The following is a 13,161-nucleotide window of genomic DNA, read 5'->3' as shown; positions in this document are numbered from 1 at the left end:
ATAAGGGCCTTATTATGCAGGAATTTTCCTTTTATGGTCTCTGCTACTCTCAGTGGATATTGTAAATGCTTGGCTGTGCAGTCACCCCTGAATGGTTTATTGGAGCCCGTCTCCACGTTGGTGCAGGGACTGGGTGGGGCTCGCAGTGAATTAAAGAGGTAGTAGCATGTAAGTGCCTCTGATGTCAGAGCTGATCTCTGGCTCATGAATTTATCTTTATAGTCACTTCCCTTAACCTGCTCCAAATAGTGGGAGCATGTGTATTTGTTTCTTCATGATTATAAGCAGTAAAAGCCCAATTAGCTTGGCGGTAAGAATTTCAACTAATAAAGTGCCATCCTAGTTTAAATCATCATATCTTAAGTTTACAATGGAGCAGCTTTAGGAAGAAAATAACAATGGAAAACAACTTTATGTACCCTTAGAGACTTCAAACTGCTTTCCAGCCTTTAAGTCATGCTGCTTGGTTTTGACAGGTTACATTTACCTTCAAGGGTTTGTTGCTATAAAAGGAGTGTTGTATCTCATTGTCATCCCATCTACATTTTCCTTTGTTCACAGTGCGAGATGAGGACGGAGGCACGACGGAAAAATCTTCTCATTTTGATTTTGCATTACTTAACACAAGAAGGGTATGTTACATCACAAATATTTAGAGATGATTCCTTTCTTTCTCTGCCCTCCGCTTTTCCAGATGCATACATTTATTGCCTCATTTACATAGATCTTTTCCGCAATATGCATCTGAAAACTTTATTAACAGACCTACTCAGGACATGAGATACTTCTCCTTTCTGGCCAGGTTTGAAGATGGCATAGGCCTTTGAAATGAGGTTTCTTGGGGTTCCACTGCTGGCTATCAAGTCAATTCTGACTGTTGGCGACCCCGTGTGTGTCAGAGCAGAACTGTGCTCCAGAGGGTTTTCAATGGCTGATTTTTCAGATGTAGATTGCCAGGCCTTTCTTCGGAGGCCCCACTGGGGGGACTCAGCAGTCAGCCTTTTGGTTAGCAGTCGAGTGTATTAACCATTTGTACCACCCAGGGACTCTGCCTGCTATATAGATGTAGATAACTTTCTTATTCCTCAGTTTTCCTTTCCTCAAAATGAAAGTATTGTATTTACCTAGAAAACCTAAGACCAACTCTCTTTTTTCTTGCAATATCCATTCTATAGCTTTCAGAAGAGTACATTTGGAAGCATCTGCCTTTAGCCCTTACTTCAATGAAAAAACACTCAAACACTTACAATAAAGGCTGCTAACATGCTAGGTATTTTGTGAGAGGAAGAGAGTTGATCCACAAAGTATCTGAAGGGTGTTACCTACTTTAGATTTTTTTCTTTGTTTTCATGTTTCAGCCAGGAAGAAAATAATTCAGGTTTCAGGCTTAGGGCTTAAAAAACTTTGAGTTAGGGCAATGGTTCTCAAACAAAGGAGGGAGTGATTTTGCCTCTCAGGGGACGTTTGGCAATGTCTGGAGACATTTTTTGACTGTCACAACTGGCATCTAGTGGGTAGAGAACAGGGATGCTGCTAAACATCCTACAATGCCTGGGACATCTCTCCACAGCAAAGAATTATTCAGCCCAACATGTCAGTAGTGGTGAGGTGGAGATATCCTGAATCAGAGCAAGAACCACCAACCAGCTGCTGGCTTTTTCCCAGAAGGTTGAATAAACATCTCTTCCTCCAATAAACATAGAAGCTGTTATTGAAATAAGAGAGCTATTGTAACTAAAAGTCAAATTTGAGAGTCCAGTAACCCTGGTTCTGGGGAGATAGGGAGGAAATAAGTAGGAAGGATAGGATGAAGCTGAGAGGGAACTGAGAGTCTGTCTTTCTTTTAACCATGCCAGCAGCAGCTGTTTTAAATAAACCCATGGCCTTCTCTAGGGGAATGACCAGTCTAGAGGCCTTGAGGAAAATTTTTTTTTTTTTTTAATTTTAAGGTAGTTATTGAGGTCCCCTTTTCACGCTTGAAGAAACTGAGACTTAGAGAAGCCATAGAGCACACTGGAGGTCACCTGGCTCTAAATGGGGGCACTTACCAGGCCTGTCCCACTCCAAAAGCCTTCCAGGGTCCTTATTCCTCTGCTTTAATGTTGAAGATCTTTTTTTTTTTTTGCTCGAAGTTCACCTCAGGAAAATAAAAACACACATTGGCTATGCTTCTTGAGGGTATTTTTGTTTTGCTTTTGTGATGGCCTTTTAAAGTCAGGAAATGAAATTCCTGCAACTGTGCTTAAGCATTCATTTATTATTGAAGTCATTGAAGAATTTGAGTTTTTTGCCAGAATTTCAGATACGTGAGTTTTAATTACCAATTATTGCGCTGCACAACTTGAACAAACTTTGTTATTGAGTAATCTGATTTATTTTCTCTCCTTGTAAACCAAGAGTTTAATTATAAAATACGTAGCCTGTCTCATAATGCCTTAATATCAGAATTTTAGAAACGAGAATTTCCCCCCATGGCAAATGAGATGAACTGCAGCACTTCAACACAAAAGCACTCCTTAGTCCACTTACTTTGAAACACATGGTTTCATCAGTCATGTCACTTTTTGGTGTTGGGATTTAAACGTTATTGGGAAATGGCCCATTCTTTCTACATCTCCACCCATCTCCGACCACAGAAATGAGTGCTCCCCTCACCTTGTTAGCAGGCAGGTCAGTTGGTCCTCATCGGCTAAATCTCCGAATCCACATGCAGCAGTGGGGTGGGCGTAAGAGCCCAACCAGAGTGGGGCTGACTTTGGTCCTCCCTGTGCTTCAGTTTCCCCATCTGGAATATGAGGGTGTTCCTGAAATTCACTAGCTAGGCAGGCTGCATGTGGGTGATGGTTGCTCCACATTGTTCACTATTCACCTAAGGAAAGCAATTCTAAGGGCCGCATATGAGGAAGTGCCAAGTGCCTGTGCTAAGACAAGAGGCTTAAAGTAGTTGCAAGAGCTCCCAGAATAAGAATATAGAACCAGGCGCCAAATAGCCTTGGTTCAAATGCACAGTCTACTCTTTGCTAACCTCTGATCTTGGGCAAGTAACTTATTTTCTTCGTGTATCAGTTTTCTCATCTGTAAAATGGGATAATGGCCCTATCAGGTAGATGCTATTATGAGGATTAAATACATGACATGCTTAGAATAGAGCCTGACAAAAGAAAGCATATATAAGTTGCTTGCTATTTTTACTATGGGGGAGGTAGGATTTAGATTTTATTCTTCTAATACCCAGCTGTGTTCAGCAAAAGACTTAAAGCAGCTGGAGTGTGGATTTGGCCCATTTTACTTTTACTTTTGATGAAATCTCAGTTCCATCCAAAAAACTCTGAGCTAAAAAATACCTCAAGACTGTTTTCTAAGCATGTACCATGGAACACTAGTTCTGCGGAATGTCAGTAGGTATTACTTTAAAGGGGTTTTGTGATCAGGTAACTTCAGTGAATGTTGGGTTAAGCTAAATTAAACAGATTCTCTTGTTTCAGGACTTCTCAGTTCATCCAATTTGCTAATATGCAATGGAAATATCTGTGCTAAAGTCATAGTATCAGGCCCTGGTGGCATAGTAGTTAAGCATTTGGCTGCTAACCAAAAGGTCGGCAGTTCGAATCCACCAGCTCTTCCTTCGAAAACATATAGGGCAGTTCTACTCTGTCCTGTAGGGTCACTATGAGTCGGAATCAACTCCACAACAAAAGGTTTTTTTTTTTTTTTTTTTTGGTTTAAAGTCACAGTATGCAGGGTTTTGCAAACCAGTTTGGCCAAGGAAACCTTTTTTCCTCAGGCCATCTTTAGGGGCTAGTTTTCCATGGCACACTTTGAGAAATGCTTCCTTAGTAGATTAGTTGACTCTTATAAAACTAGAGCTCATCATACTAGAACCAAGTGCTGTGAGCACAGTGTTGCTAGTTGTTCAACAAATGCTATTTAAGTAGTCATTGAAGAACTTGCTAGCATGTAGATGAGTAGAATCACTAGAAAGCAAGACAAAACCTTTTTCACAGGCAATCCCTGATTTTTATTGCAGTGTGTTTTGTATTCCAGAAACTGCATCATAAAGAACTGTAGAAACAAAAAGACAAACCAAAAAAGTCGGCATAGCTATCCCTTCTCTCGCAGTTGCTGTTGTTACAGCCAGAAGAGTTTACTATATACTTACAAAGCATACTTTCCCTTTCCTGCCACTAGATGGCCCTTTGCATCTTGAATCGGTGGAAATTCCACTAGCGTTGATCATTTTCCTGAGACCTGCTGGAAAATGAATGAATGAGTGGACTATCAAGATGAAAAGTGAACTCTAAGTATTTTTAAGGACATATCACTGTCAAAAGAGATAGAGCTGCTATAATCAAGTACTAAGGTAGAATTCGGCAAAGAAGATAGATTATCGTGAATTGGAGTAAACAAACAGGGAAAACTTTGTAGAGAAGGTGAAGTGAGCTGGTCATGAAAGATGTGTAGAATATGGATAGACATATGCAATGGATGAGGACATTCCAGGCAGAGTCACAGCGGATGATGTGGGACAATTAGGTAAACAGAAAGACCAGAGTTTGAATGTGTGAGGGAGAAGTGATGAGATCAGACAATGGAAGGATGCGGTACCAGTTCCCCTAATACTACACATACATCTCCTTTGCCTGAGCTACTCTTAACAGCCTCCCATCTATCTGTGTCTTGCTGTTATTGCTAACTGACTCTTCCTCCAGTCCTGTCCTGTCATTCTGTTGATTAAGAACCTCTAGTAGCTCTCTCTTAGCAGCCATATCAAGTTCATTACCTCACTCAAGCTGAAACAGTATAGTAGGAACCAGGAGAGGATTAACCAGTAAGCAAGGTATGCACAGGCTTAATTATGATTACTTACTAATCTGTAGTGCACAATTTCACATGGGTTTCCCCACATGTTTTAAGAAAGCTTAGTCTTCCAACTGGCCTGAATCTGGTGCTGGGAAGAACGCATAAATAAAAAAGAAAGTTTTCTCCTTCTGTCTTCTCAGAGTCAAATCAAACAGAAAGAGCTCTAACCTACAGAAAGAATTATTTATTTATTTATTACTTTCATTTACATTGTTGTTGTTGAGAATATACACAGTAAAACATACACCAAATCAACAGTTTCTACATGTACAATTTCAGTGACACTGATTACATCTTTGAGTTGTGCAACAATTCTCACCCTCCTTTTTTAAGTTGTTCCTCCACCATTAACATAAACTCACTGCTTCTTAAGGTTCCTATCTAATCTTTCGAGTTACTGTTGTCATTTTGATCCCATATAGATAGATCTTAAACGAGTATAATGCTCAAGGCAAACTTTTTTTACTAGTTAAGCTAAATAATTGTTTGGTATTAAGACTTCAGGGGATATTTTTGGTTTAAGTTTTAAAGATTATCTCAGGGCAATAGTTTCAGGGGTTCATCCAGCCCCCATGGCTCCAGAAAGTCTGGAGTCCATAAAAATTTGAAATTCTGTTCAGTATTTTCCCCCTTTTGATCAGGATTCTTCTATAGAATCTTTGATCAAAATATTCAGTAATGGTGGTTGGGCACCATCCAGTTCTGAACTCATGGAAAAGGAGGCAGGTGTTCAATTAGCCAAACATTCCATATCCTTCTCCTATTCCTGACTCTCCTTCTTCCTCTGCTGCTCCAGCTGGGTAGAGACCAGTTGTTGTGCCTTGGATGGCTGCTTACAAGCTTTTGAAGACCCAATGCACTACTTAATGAACTAGGAGGTAGAACAGAAGCACTAAACATGTTACTAGGCCAATTAACTGGGATGTCCCATGAAATCATGACCCTAAACTTCCAAACCAAGGAACCAAATCCCATGAGGTTTTTGGTTTTAAATAAGCAGCCTCAGTGGCTTTTTTGGGGTGGGGTGGGGGGTTGTTATTGTAAATATATCTATCATACAACTTTTTACAGGTGTACAACTTATTGACAGCAATCACAATAATTGGCTGTGCAACCCTACCCTTAATCAATGTGATTTTTCCATCACTGTCAACCTCCCCATTTTCTCCTCTGTCTTGCCCCTGGTAACCACTAGTAAACTTTGGTCTCTATACATTTGCCTTTTCTTGTCTTTTTATATAAGTGAGGTCATATAATATTTGTCATTTTGTTCTTGACTTATTTCATTTAGCATAATATCTGCAGGCTCCATCTATATTGCACCATGTATCAAGACTTCATTTCTACTGCTGGCTGAGTAGTATTTCATTATACGTATGTACCGTATTTTGTTTATCCATTCATCTGTTGATGGGCATTTAGGTTGTTTCCACCTTTGGCTATTGTGAGTAGTGCTGCAGCGGACATTGGTGTACAATTCTCTGCTTTCAAGTCTTTTGAGCATATACCTAGGAGTAGAATTGCTGGGTCATATGATAGTTCTATTTTTACCTTTTTGAAGAACCACCACACTGTTCTTCACAATGGTATAACAGGAATTCTTAATTTGAGGTCCTTGCATGAGCTGGAGGAGCCCTGGTGACGCGGTGGTTAAGCTCTTGGCTGCTAACCCGAAGGTCACCAGCTCGAACCCACCAGCTGCTCCACGGGAGAAAGATGTGGCAGTCTGCTTCTGTAAAGATCACAGCCTTGAAAACCCTGTGGGGAGTCCTTCCCTGTCCTATAGGGTCACTATGACTCAGAATCGACTCAACCACAACAGGTTTTGGTTTTGGATGAGCTGGAGCTGGTATGATGGTGGTAAGCCCCTGAAATTGTATGCTAATTTGTGTGTATTTGAAAATATGCACATTTTTCAGGAGAGAGTCCTTGGTTTTACAAAGAAGTTAAGAACTAAAAATTAAGACCTGGCATGTAGAAATTTTTGAAATGGTGTATCTTTGGCTATGTGTATTTTCACCAAAAAAAAGAGGTTGAGAAGTTAGAGGGTTGATATGTTGTGGGGTTGTTAACCAATGTCATAAAACAACATGTATACTACTGTTTCATGAGAAACTATTTGTTCTGTAAGCCTTCACCTGAAGTACAATAAAAAGAAATTAAAAAAAATTAAGACCTGGAGAGCATTTGTACTTTCAGAGAATTTTTAGACACAAACTCTTGCTTCTTTAAAGTTAAGTAGCCTTATGACTGAATAAGTTAAAAACATAGTGAAGAAGCTTATATGCAGAAGTACCTAATAGTGTAATGTATGACTGGTTAAAAAATTAGCAGAAATAATACATCCAAGTAGATGACATCTAAACTTCTGTGCTGCTGCCATCAGTCAATATGTCTTTGGAATTTCCTTCAGAGCTCATGACATATTCTTTGAATTGCTTCAGTGATGGCAAATCTTGACCTTTGAGGTTGAATTTGGGTTTTTTCAATTGCCAAATGTTACCTGAAACGAAGACTGGTGAATAAAGACATAAATAAACTGGGCAAATACCCATTTTTGGCTAAAAATGAGTAAAGTTTAAAACATAAGACTTACGTTCTTAATTGATTTACTCGTTTGTGATGACGTCACTTGGATAAGTAAGTAGCTTCCAGAGGCAACTGCTTTGAAACACAATAGTTAGATATATTTAACATAACTATGGAGGGGCTCCTTACTCTTTAGGCAAACCTCATAAGGAGCATTGATGGCACGATGATTAAGTGCTCCATTGCTAACCAAAAGGCTGGTGTTCGAGCTTACCCAGAGGCTCTGTGAGAGGAAGACCTGGTGATCTGCTTCTGTAAATATTACAGCCTAGAAAATCCTATTGGGCAGTTCTACTCTGCGAGATGTGGTTGATATGAGTTAAAAATTGACTTGACTGCACCCAACAACAACAACAGCAGCATATGTACTAGTTTTCATCTAATGTACTATTAATATAGGCTTATGTTTGTCATATGTGGTTGCTATGAGTCAGAATCAACTTGACAGCACACAATGACAACAATTCTTTGTATATTAAATCTCTTGGGGCTTGTGATGTCTGTTTGCCTTTATTCTTTTTACTGAGAGTTGTTTTTAAATGCTTTTTTTCTTCTGTGAAACTGCCAGATATATCGATGCGGCCAATGCTTTGGAGCAAGAAACCAAACTGGGGTTACGACGCTTTGAAGTTTGTGACAACATTGATCTTGAAACTATTTTGATGGAGTATGAGAGCTATTATTTTATAAAATTTCAGAAATACCCTAAAATTGTCAAAAAGGCATCAGACACAGGTACATGGCTATTTTCTAGAAATAAGGCTTTATCATGTCTTTAAGATTAGTGTTTCTTCCTCATCTTATTCCCAGATAAATGGTGCCTCTCCTCCTGCACTGAGAGAGTAGACCAGAAGGATCATGTGGCCTCTCGTAGATCCAGTGGGGACAATTTAAACATAATCGTCTGGACATTGACATCCCTTTAGTCATGTTGGCGTTTGTTTGAGGAATGTGTGTTTTACGGCAATAAAAGCAATACCCCAGTGTATCACAGGTACTTTTCAGAAGGCCAACATTACTTTCATTTCTTTAGAGATAGAGCTGTTGGAAGAGGATAAATGACAGAAAACCTTTTCTAGTTAGGAAGACCTATTATCTATCTTGAAAATAACATGAAAATGAGTATTAGTGAAGCTAATAGCTCATGTATAGATAATGAAATGCTTTTGAAAGCCATCAATCCAGATAATGATCAATATAATGCAAAGACCCTATATAGGTTAGCAGTCAAGGAGAAAAGATCTAAAGTGAGGGCCCTATGTTCTGTAGTAACATTGACTTAGAAGTCTGTAAGTGGGGGAAGTAATTATAAACCAAAGGAGATCATTGTCCTGTTTACAAGGCACTTGTTAAGCCACAGACTTTAACATTTCATGTAAGGACCAGGAAACCAAGAGAAACATTAATTAAAAATAGCCAGGGCCGAATCTCCCAGCTAAAGGATCTGAGAGGCATTTTCATCTGAGCTCCCTTCCAATGCAGGGTTCAGAGCTTGGCTTCCTTGGCTGGTTGTTAGATCAGGGTCTTGGCAGAGAAAGTACTGCTCCTAACCACTAGACCACCAGGAATATTATTGACATGATCTGATTTCTAGATTGCTGGTCCGATATAGTTTGATACCTATAGTCTCCTATGATATTTGGACAACACTGTTTTTGTTTTAAGATAAACTGGTAGGCTATGGCTGATAAGTGTTCCCTGCTAGACTTATGTGATCATCTGTGCAGCCCACACACCACAGCAAAACGGTATCAAGTGAAAACTTAATGAAATGGTAGCTGTAAAGTGAGCTTATATTGGAGTTGCCACCAGGTCCGTGGTACGCAACACATTTAATATCTGAGCCCTTTGGGGGCTTCCTGTATATGGAAATGCTTGGAAAGTATGGGTCTCTTTCACATAGCTGGTACTTTCGTGTCTCTCAAGATGAGAATAGCTTAGAGTTTCTGGGAAAGGCTGTAGTAGAAAATTTTAAGAACAATGTAAAAGGAAAAACATATCTGAAAATCACCCTTTCTCTCTCTCAGAAATTAAATTGTTTCCTTTTCTTCCAATATTTGTTTTGCCACAGCAGAAAATAATTTACCACAAAGAAGTGGAGGGAAGACCAGAAGGTAAAGTGAATGGTAATTCATCTTGACCATCCATCTCAACTCTGGGAGTTTGTGGGACCCTTTCCAGAAGATTTTCCAGTACAGATCTATGACTGTCTACCAGCAATACCAGACTGTGGTCATGTGTCCTCAGTAGGCCTAGCCATGGGTCCCCCTAATACTACAGCTCTCCAGGACTTGGGCTGATATCTGTTGGTTCCCCTGAAAATGATTGCTTTAGTGGTACTCTGTCTTTATAGGCCATGTTGTGTAAAAAGTATGGAGCTCAGAGATAAGAAGAAAGACCCAGGTTCAAGTCCTGGCTCTGCTGCTTACAAGGTTGGAGCAAGTTTCTGGCACATAGTGAGGTCTTGGCACATAGTGAGCACCCAAGAAATCTGCCCCCCGCACCTTTTTTTTATGATGCTATTTAAAAAAAGAAGACTTAGATTGTCATTTAATCTTATCTGTAATGTCTTTGAGCGCTCCCACATCACATGTTCTCACATCTAAAGATACGCAGTAAGCCAGGAGGTTCAAGACCACACTTCCCCCTTCCCCAAGGCTAGCTTGCCTTGGACCTGTTCTTCTCTTTACTTTTCTCTCCTTTTCTCACATGCACCTCGTGTCCTTTCTCCAGCTTCTCAAATCCGAATCTCATTTGGGATTTGTAGCATCTGACTGGAGCTCCTCTGTCTCTTGATCATTCTGGGTAGACCCATTCTTCCGCAAGTTCCCCGCACTGCCCACCCCAGCTCTTGCCTCAGTGTCTTCCTCTGTTCCTCTCTTCTCACTCCCAACACACACTCTTGTCATCATAGCCTGTTTAGAAATGCGCAGGAGTGTGGCGTACTGCTGCAGCGGGATGGCCCAGCTTTGGAGCACCAGGGCCTAGATGGAGTTTTGCTATTTTAATAAAGTCTACACCCCTGGGAAAGGTTAAAGTTGAGTGCGACAGGAACATGCAGCCATTCAGGCAGTGAACAAAATTTTTTAAAATCTTACAATGCTATTGAAAAAAAAAAGTTTTAGACTGTGATCATAAGCAGTTTATCAGGCCCTCAAGAAGTGTGAGTTCTCTGTACCTCCCCTGAGTTCCCTGTTCTTGTGAATCCAGTTCCCTTGTCGACAGCCTAGGAAGGCAGGGCAAGGACACCTCACAGGCCTGTTTGGCATAGCTTATAAAAGGTGGTGGAGCTCATGCTTGCTTCATGATAACACTCAGGAGAAGCCTCTGCTTAGGGCTGGCTTTGCTTTGTGCTATTCTTTAGAAAGTGTTCTTGTTCTGAAAGAAATGTTATTTTTTTATTTATACTTTCCATAAAGCTAGTCAGACTCCAGTAATAAATGTTAACTACTTGAGAGTAGAAACAGAGAGGAGCATTTTAAGAGTCCAACTCTGGAATGCATTTGGATCCTGATTAATTTTCAGCCACACATTCATGTCTGGAACTTCCTCAGCAGTCTTTACCTGCCAGGAAAATTCTACGAGCGAATGTTGTTGGAGTGCTTTGTTTTTGAGGACAGAGCATGGTGGCACGTTTGACAGCTTGAGGTTACTTCAGCTCCTCTCTGGTAGGTATTTGTACATGGCAAGCGTAAAGGTTGGAGTTAGGAAGGATAATTAGGAAAGTAATGAGTGGTGTTTTTATTTATAATTTTATATTCAAAGATAGTTACTAAATGGAGGGATTGTGTCATGAGACTGGATATTAGCAAACAAAAGTATCTTTTCCTAACTCTTGCATCTCATACCAGAGAGCAAGTTTCCAGTTTACAGATGAGCCAAAAGTGGAAAGATTAGCTAATGTGATGAATGACACAATTAGGATCCTAAAAGATCTTGACAATTTGGGAGACAAGCCCAGAATAACAAGATGAAATTTAATGGAATAAGGTTTAAGCTCTGTATTAGTTTCCAAGGGCTGCTATAACAAAGTGCCACAAACTGTGTGACTTAAACACCAGAAATTTATTTTCTCACAGTTCTGGAGGCTAGATTCTGAAATCAAGGTGCTGTCAGGGTCATGCTATCTCTGAAGGCTCTAGGGGAAGAATCCTTCCTTACCTTTCCTTCTGGTGTTCCCAGGTGTTCCTTGGCTTGTGGCAGCATAATCCAATATCTGCTTCCATCTTCACATGACCTTGTTTCCTCTGTGTCTGTTCTCTGTATCTGTTCTTATAAGAGCATCAGTCAGATTAGATTAGGGTCCACCCTACTCCAGTATGACCTCATGTTAACTAATTACATCTGCAAAGAGGCTATTTCCAAATAAAGTCACATTCACAGGTACCTGGGGTTAGTACTTGAACATACCTTTTTGTGGGACCGAATCAACTCATACCAAACTCTAACCAAAGATTTACAACAAATAGTTCCCCATTACAAAATCAGATATCTAGAGTTTTGAATTAAATAAAGATATGGTATGAGTCAATGGTGTAATGTAATTGCTAATGTGGTAGTATTTATTGCTACAGTGAAAAAGCAAAGATGTCACCTTGAAGACTAAGGTGCACCTGACCCAAGCCATGGTGTTTTCAATAGCCTCATATGCATGTGAAAGCTGGACAATGAATAAGGAAAACTGCAGAAGAATTGACACCTTTGAATTATGGTGTTGGCGAAGAATATTGAATGTACCATGGACTGCCAAAAGAACAAACAAACCTGTCTTGGAAGAAGTACAGGCAGAATGCTCATTGGAAGCAAGGATGGTGAGACTATGTCTCACATACTTTGGACATGTTATCAGGATGGATCAGTCCTGAGAGAAGGACTTCATGCTTGGTGAAGTAGATGGTTAGCGAAAAAGAGGAAGACCCTCAAGGAGATAGATTGACAAAGTGGCTGTAGCAATGGGCTCAAGCATAACAATGATTGTGAGAATGGTGCAGAATCGGGCATTGTTTCATTCTGTTGTACATAGGATCGCTATGAGTTTGAACTGACTTGATGGCACCTAACAACAACAACAACAACATGGTCTTAGGCCTCATCAGTAGAAATATGGTATCCAAAAAGTAATAGGTCAGAATATCAGTGAGCTCTATACTGGTCAGAAAACAGTGGACAGAGGGAATGTAACCAGGATGAGGAAGAATCTGGGAGCCAGGTAACTTTAGGAATAACTGGAGCAGTTGTAGATGTTTAGCTTGAATAACAGAAGACTTGGGGAAGGGAATCTCTGGAGCAACACAGTATCATTCTTCTCTCTCTAATGAAGATTGAGCCTTTTCTGCAAAACTCCACAGGGCACATCTAGAGCTCCTTTTGAGGTTTATTGTATACAGCATGATGAGAGGTGTTTTAAGAAGGCAGGGTACATCAAAGGAAGACCCTCATCCTGCTCTAAGGAAGGTGGAAAGAAAGCTTGTAAAGTAATGTGTCTTTGAGAACATAAAACTATTTGCACAAGGGCTGAAGCCTTGTAATATGCAGGAGAAATGGAGGAGTGAGTTGGGGACCTCCTGGAGGAGGTAGACCCTTGAGCCCAGTCTTGGAGGAACCCAATGAGGAGACTGGAGTGAGTGGGGCAAAGATGGACAAGGTGGTCAGGTGGTGCAGATAGAAGGCTCTATTGGGTCACATCTGCATATGTTTCAAGAGCCCCCCCCC

At 40.3% G+C, this 13,161-nt stretch overlaps 1 protein-coding gene across 2 annotated transcripts in view; it reads left to right on the top strand.

Annotated features, from left to right (window-relative positions):
- The first annotated feature begins 8,096 nt into the window (after positions 1–8,096).
- KATNAL2 (katanin catalytic subunit A1 like 2) overlaps positions 8,097–13,161 on the top strand; it is a 40,785-nt gene continuing 35,720 nt past the window's right edge. Inside the window, exons 1-2 of one of the 2 annotated variants that reach the window (XM_023735374.1) lie at positions 8,097–8,184; positions 9,524–9,563. In XM_023735374.1, the coding sequence (XP_023591142.1) occupies positions 8,112–8,184; positions 9,524–9,563 (113 nt within the window). In that variant the 5' untranslated portion in view covers positions 8,097–8,111. Of the gene's footprint in view, positions 8,185–9,520; positions 9,564–13,161 lie in introns of both variants that reach the window. The other variant, XM_023735373.1, reaches the window with a different exon arrangement.

Source organism: Trichechus manatus, unplaced genomic scaffold (genome assembly GCF_000243295.1).
Source record: "Trichechus manatus latirostris isolate Lorelei unplaced genomic scaffold, TriManLat1.0 scaffold00078, whole genome shotgun sequence".
Lineage (NCBI taxonomy): Eukaryota > Metazoa > Chordata > Mammalia > Sirenia > Trichechidae > Trichechus > Trichechus manatus.
This window is presented reverse-complemented; position numbering and strand designations above follow the sequence as displayed.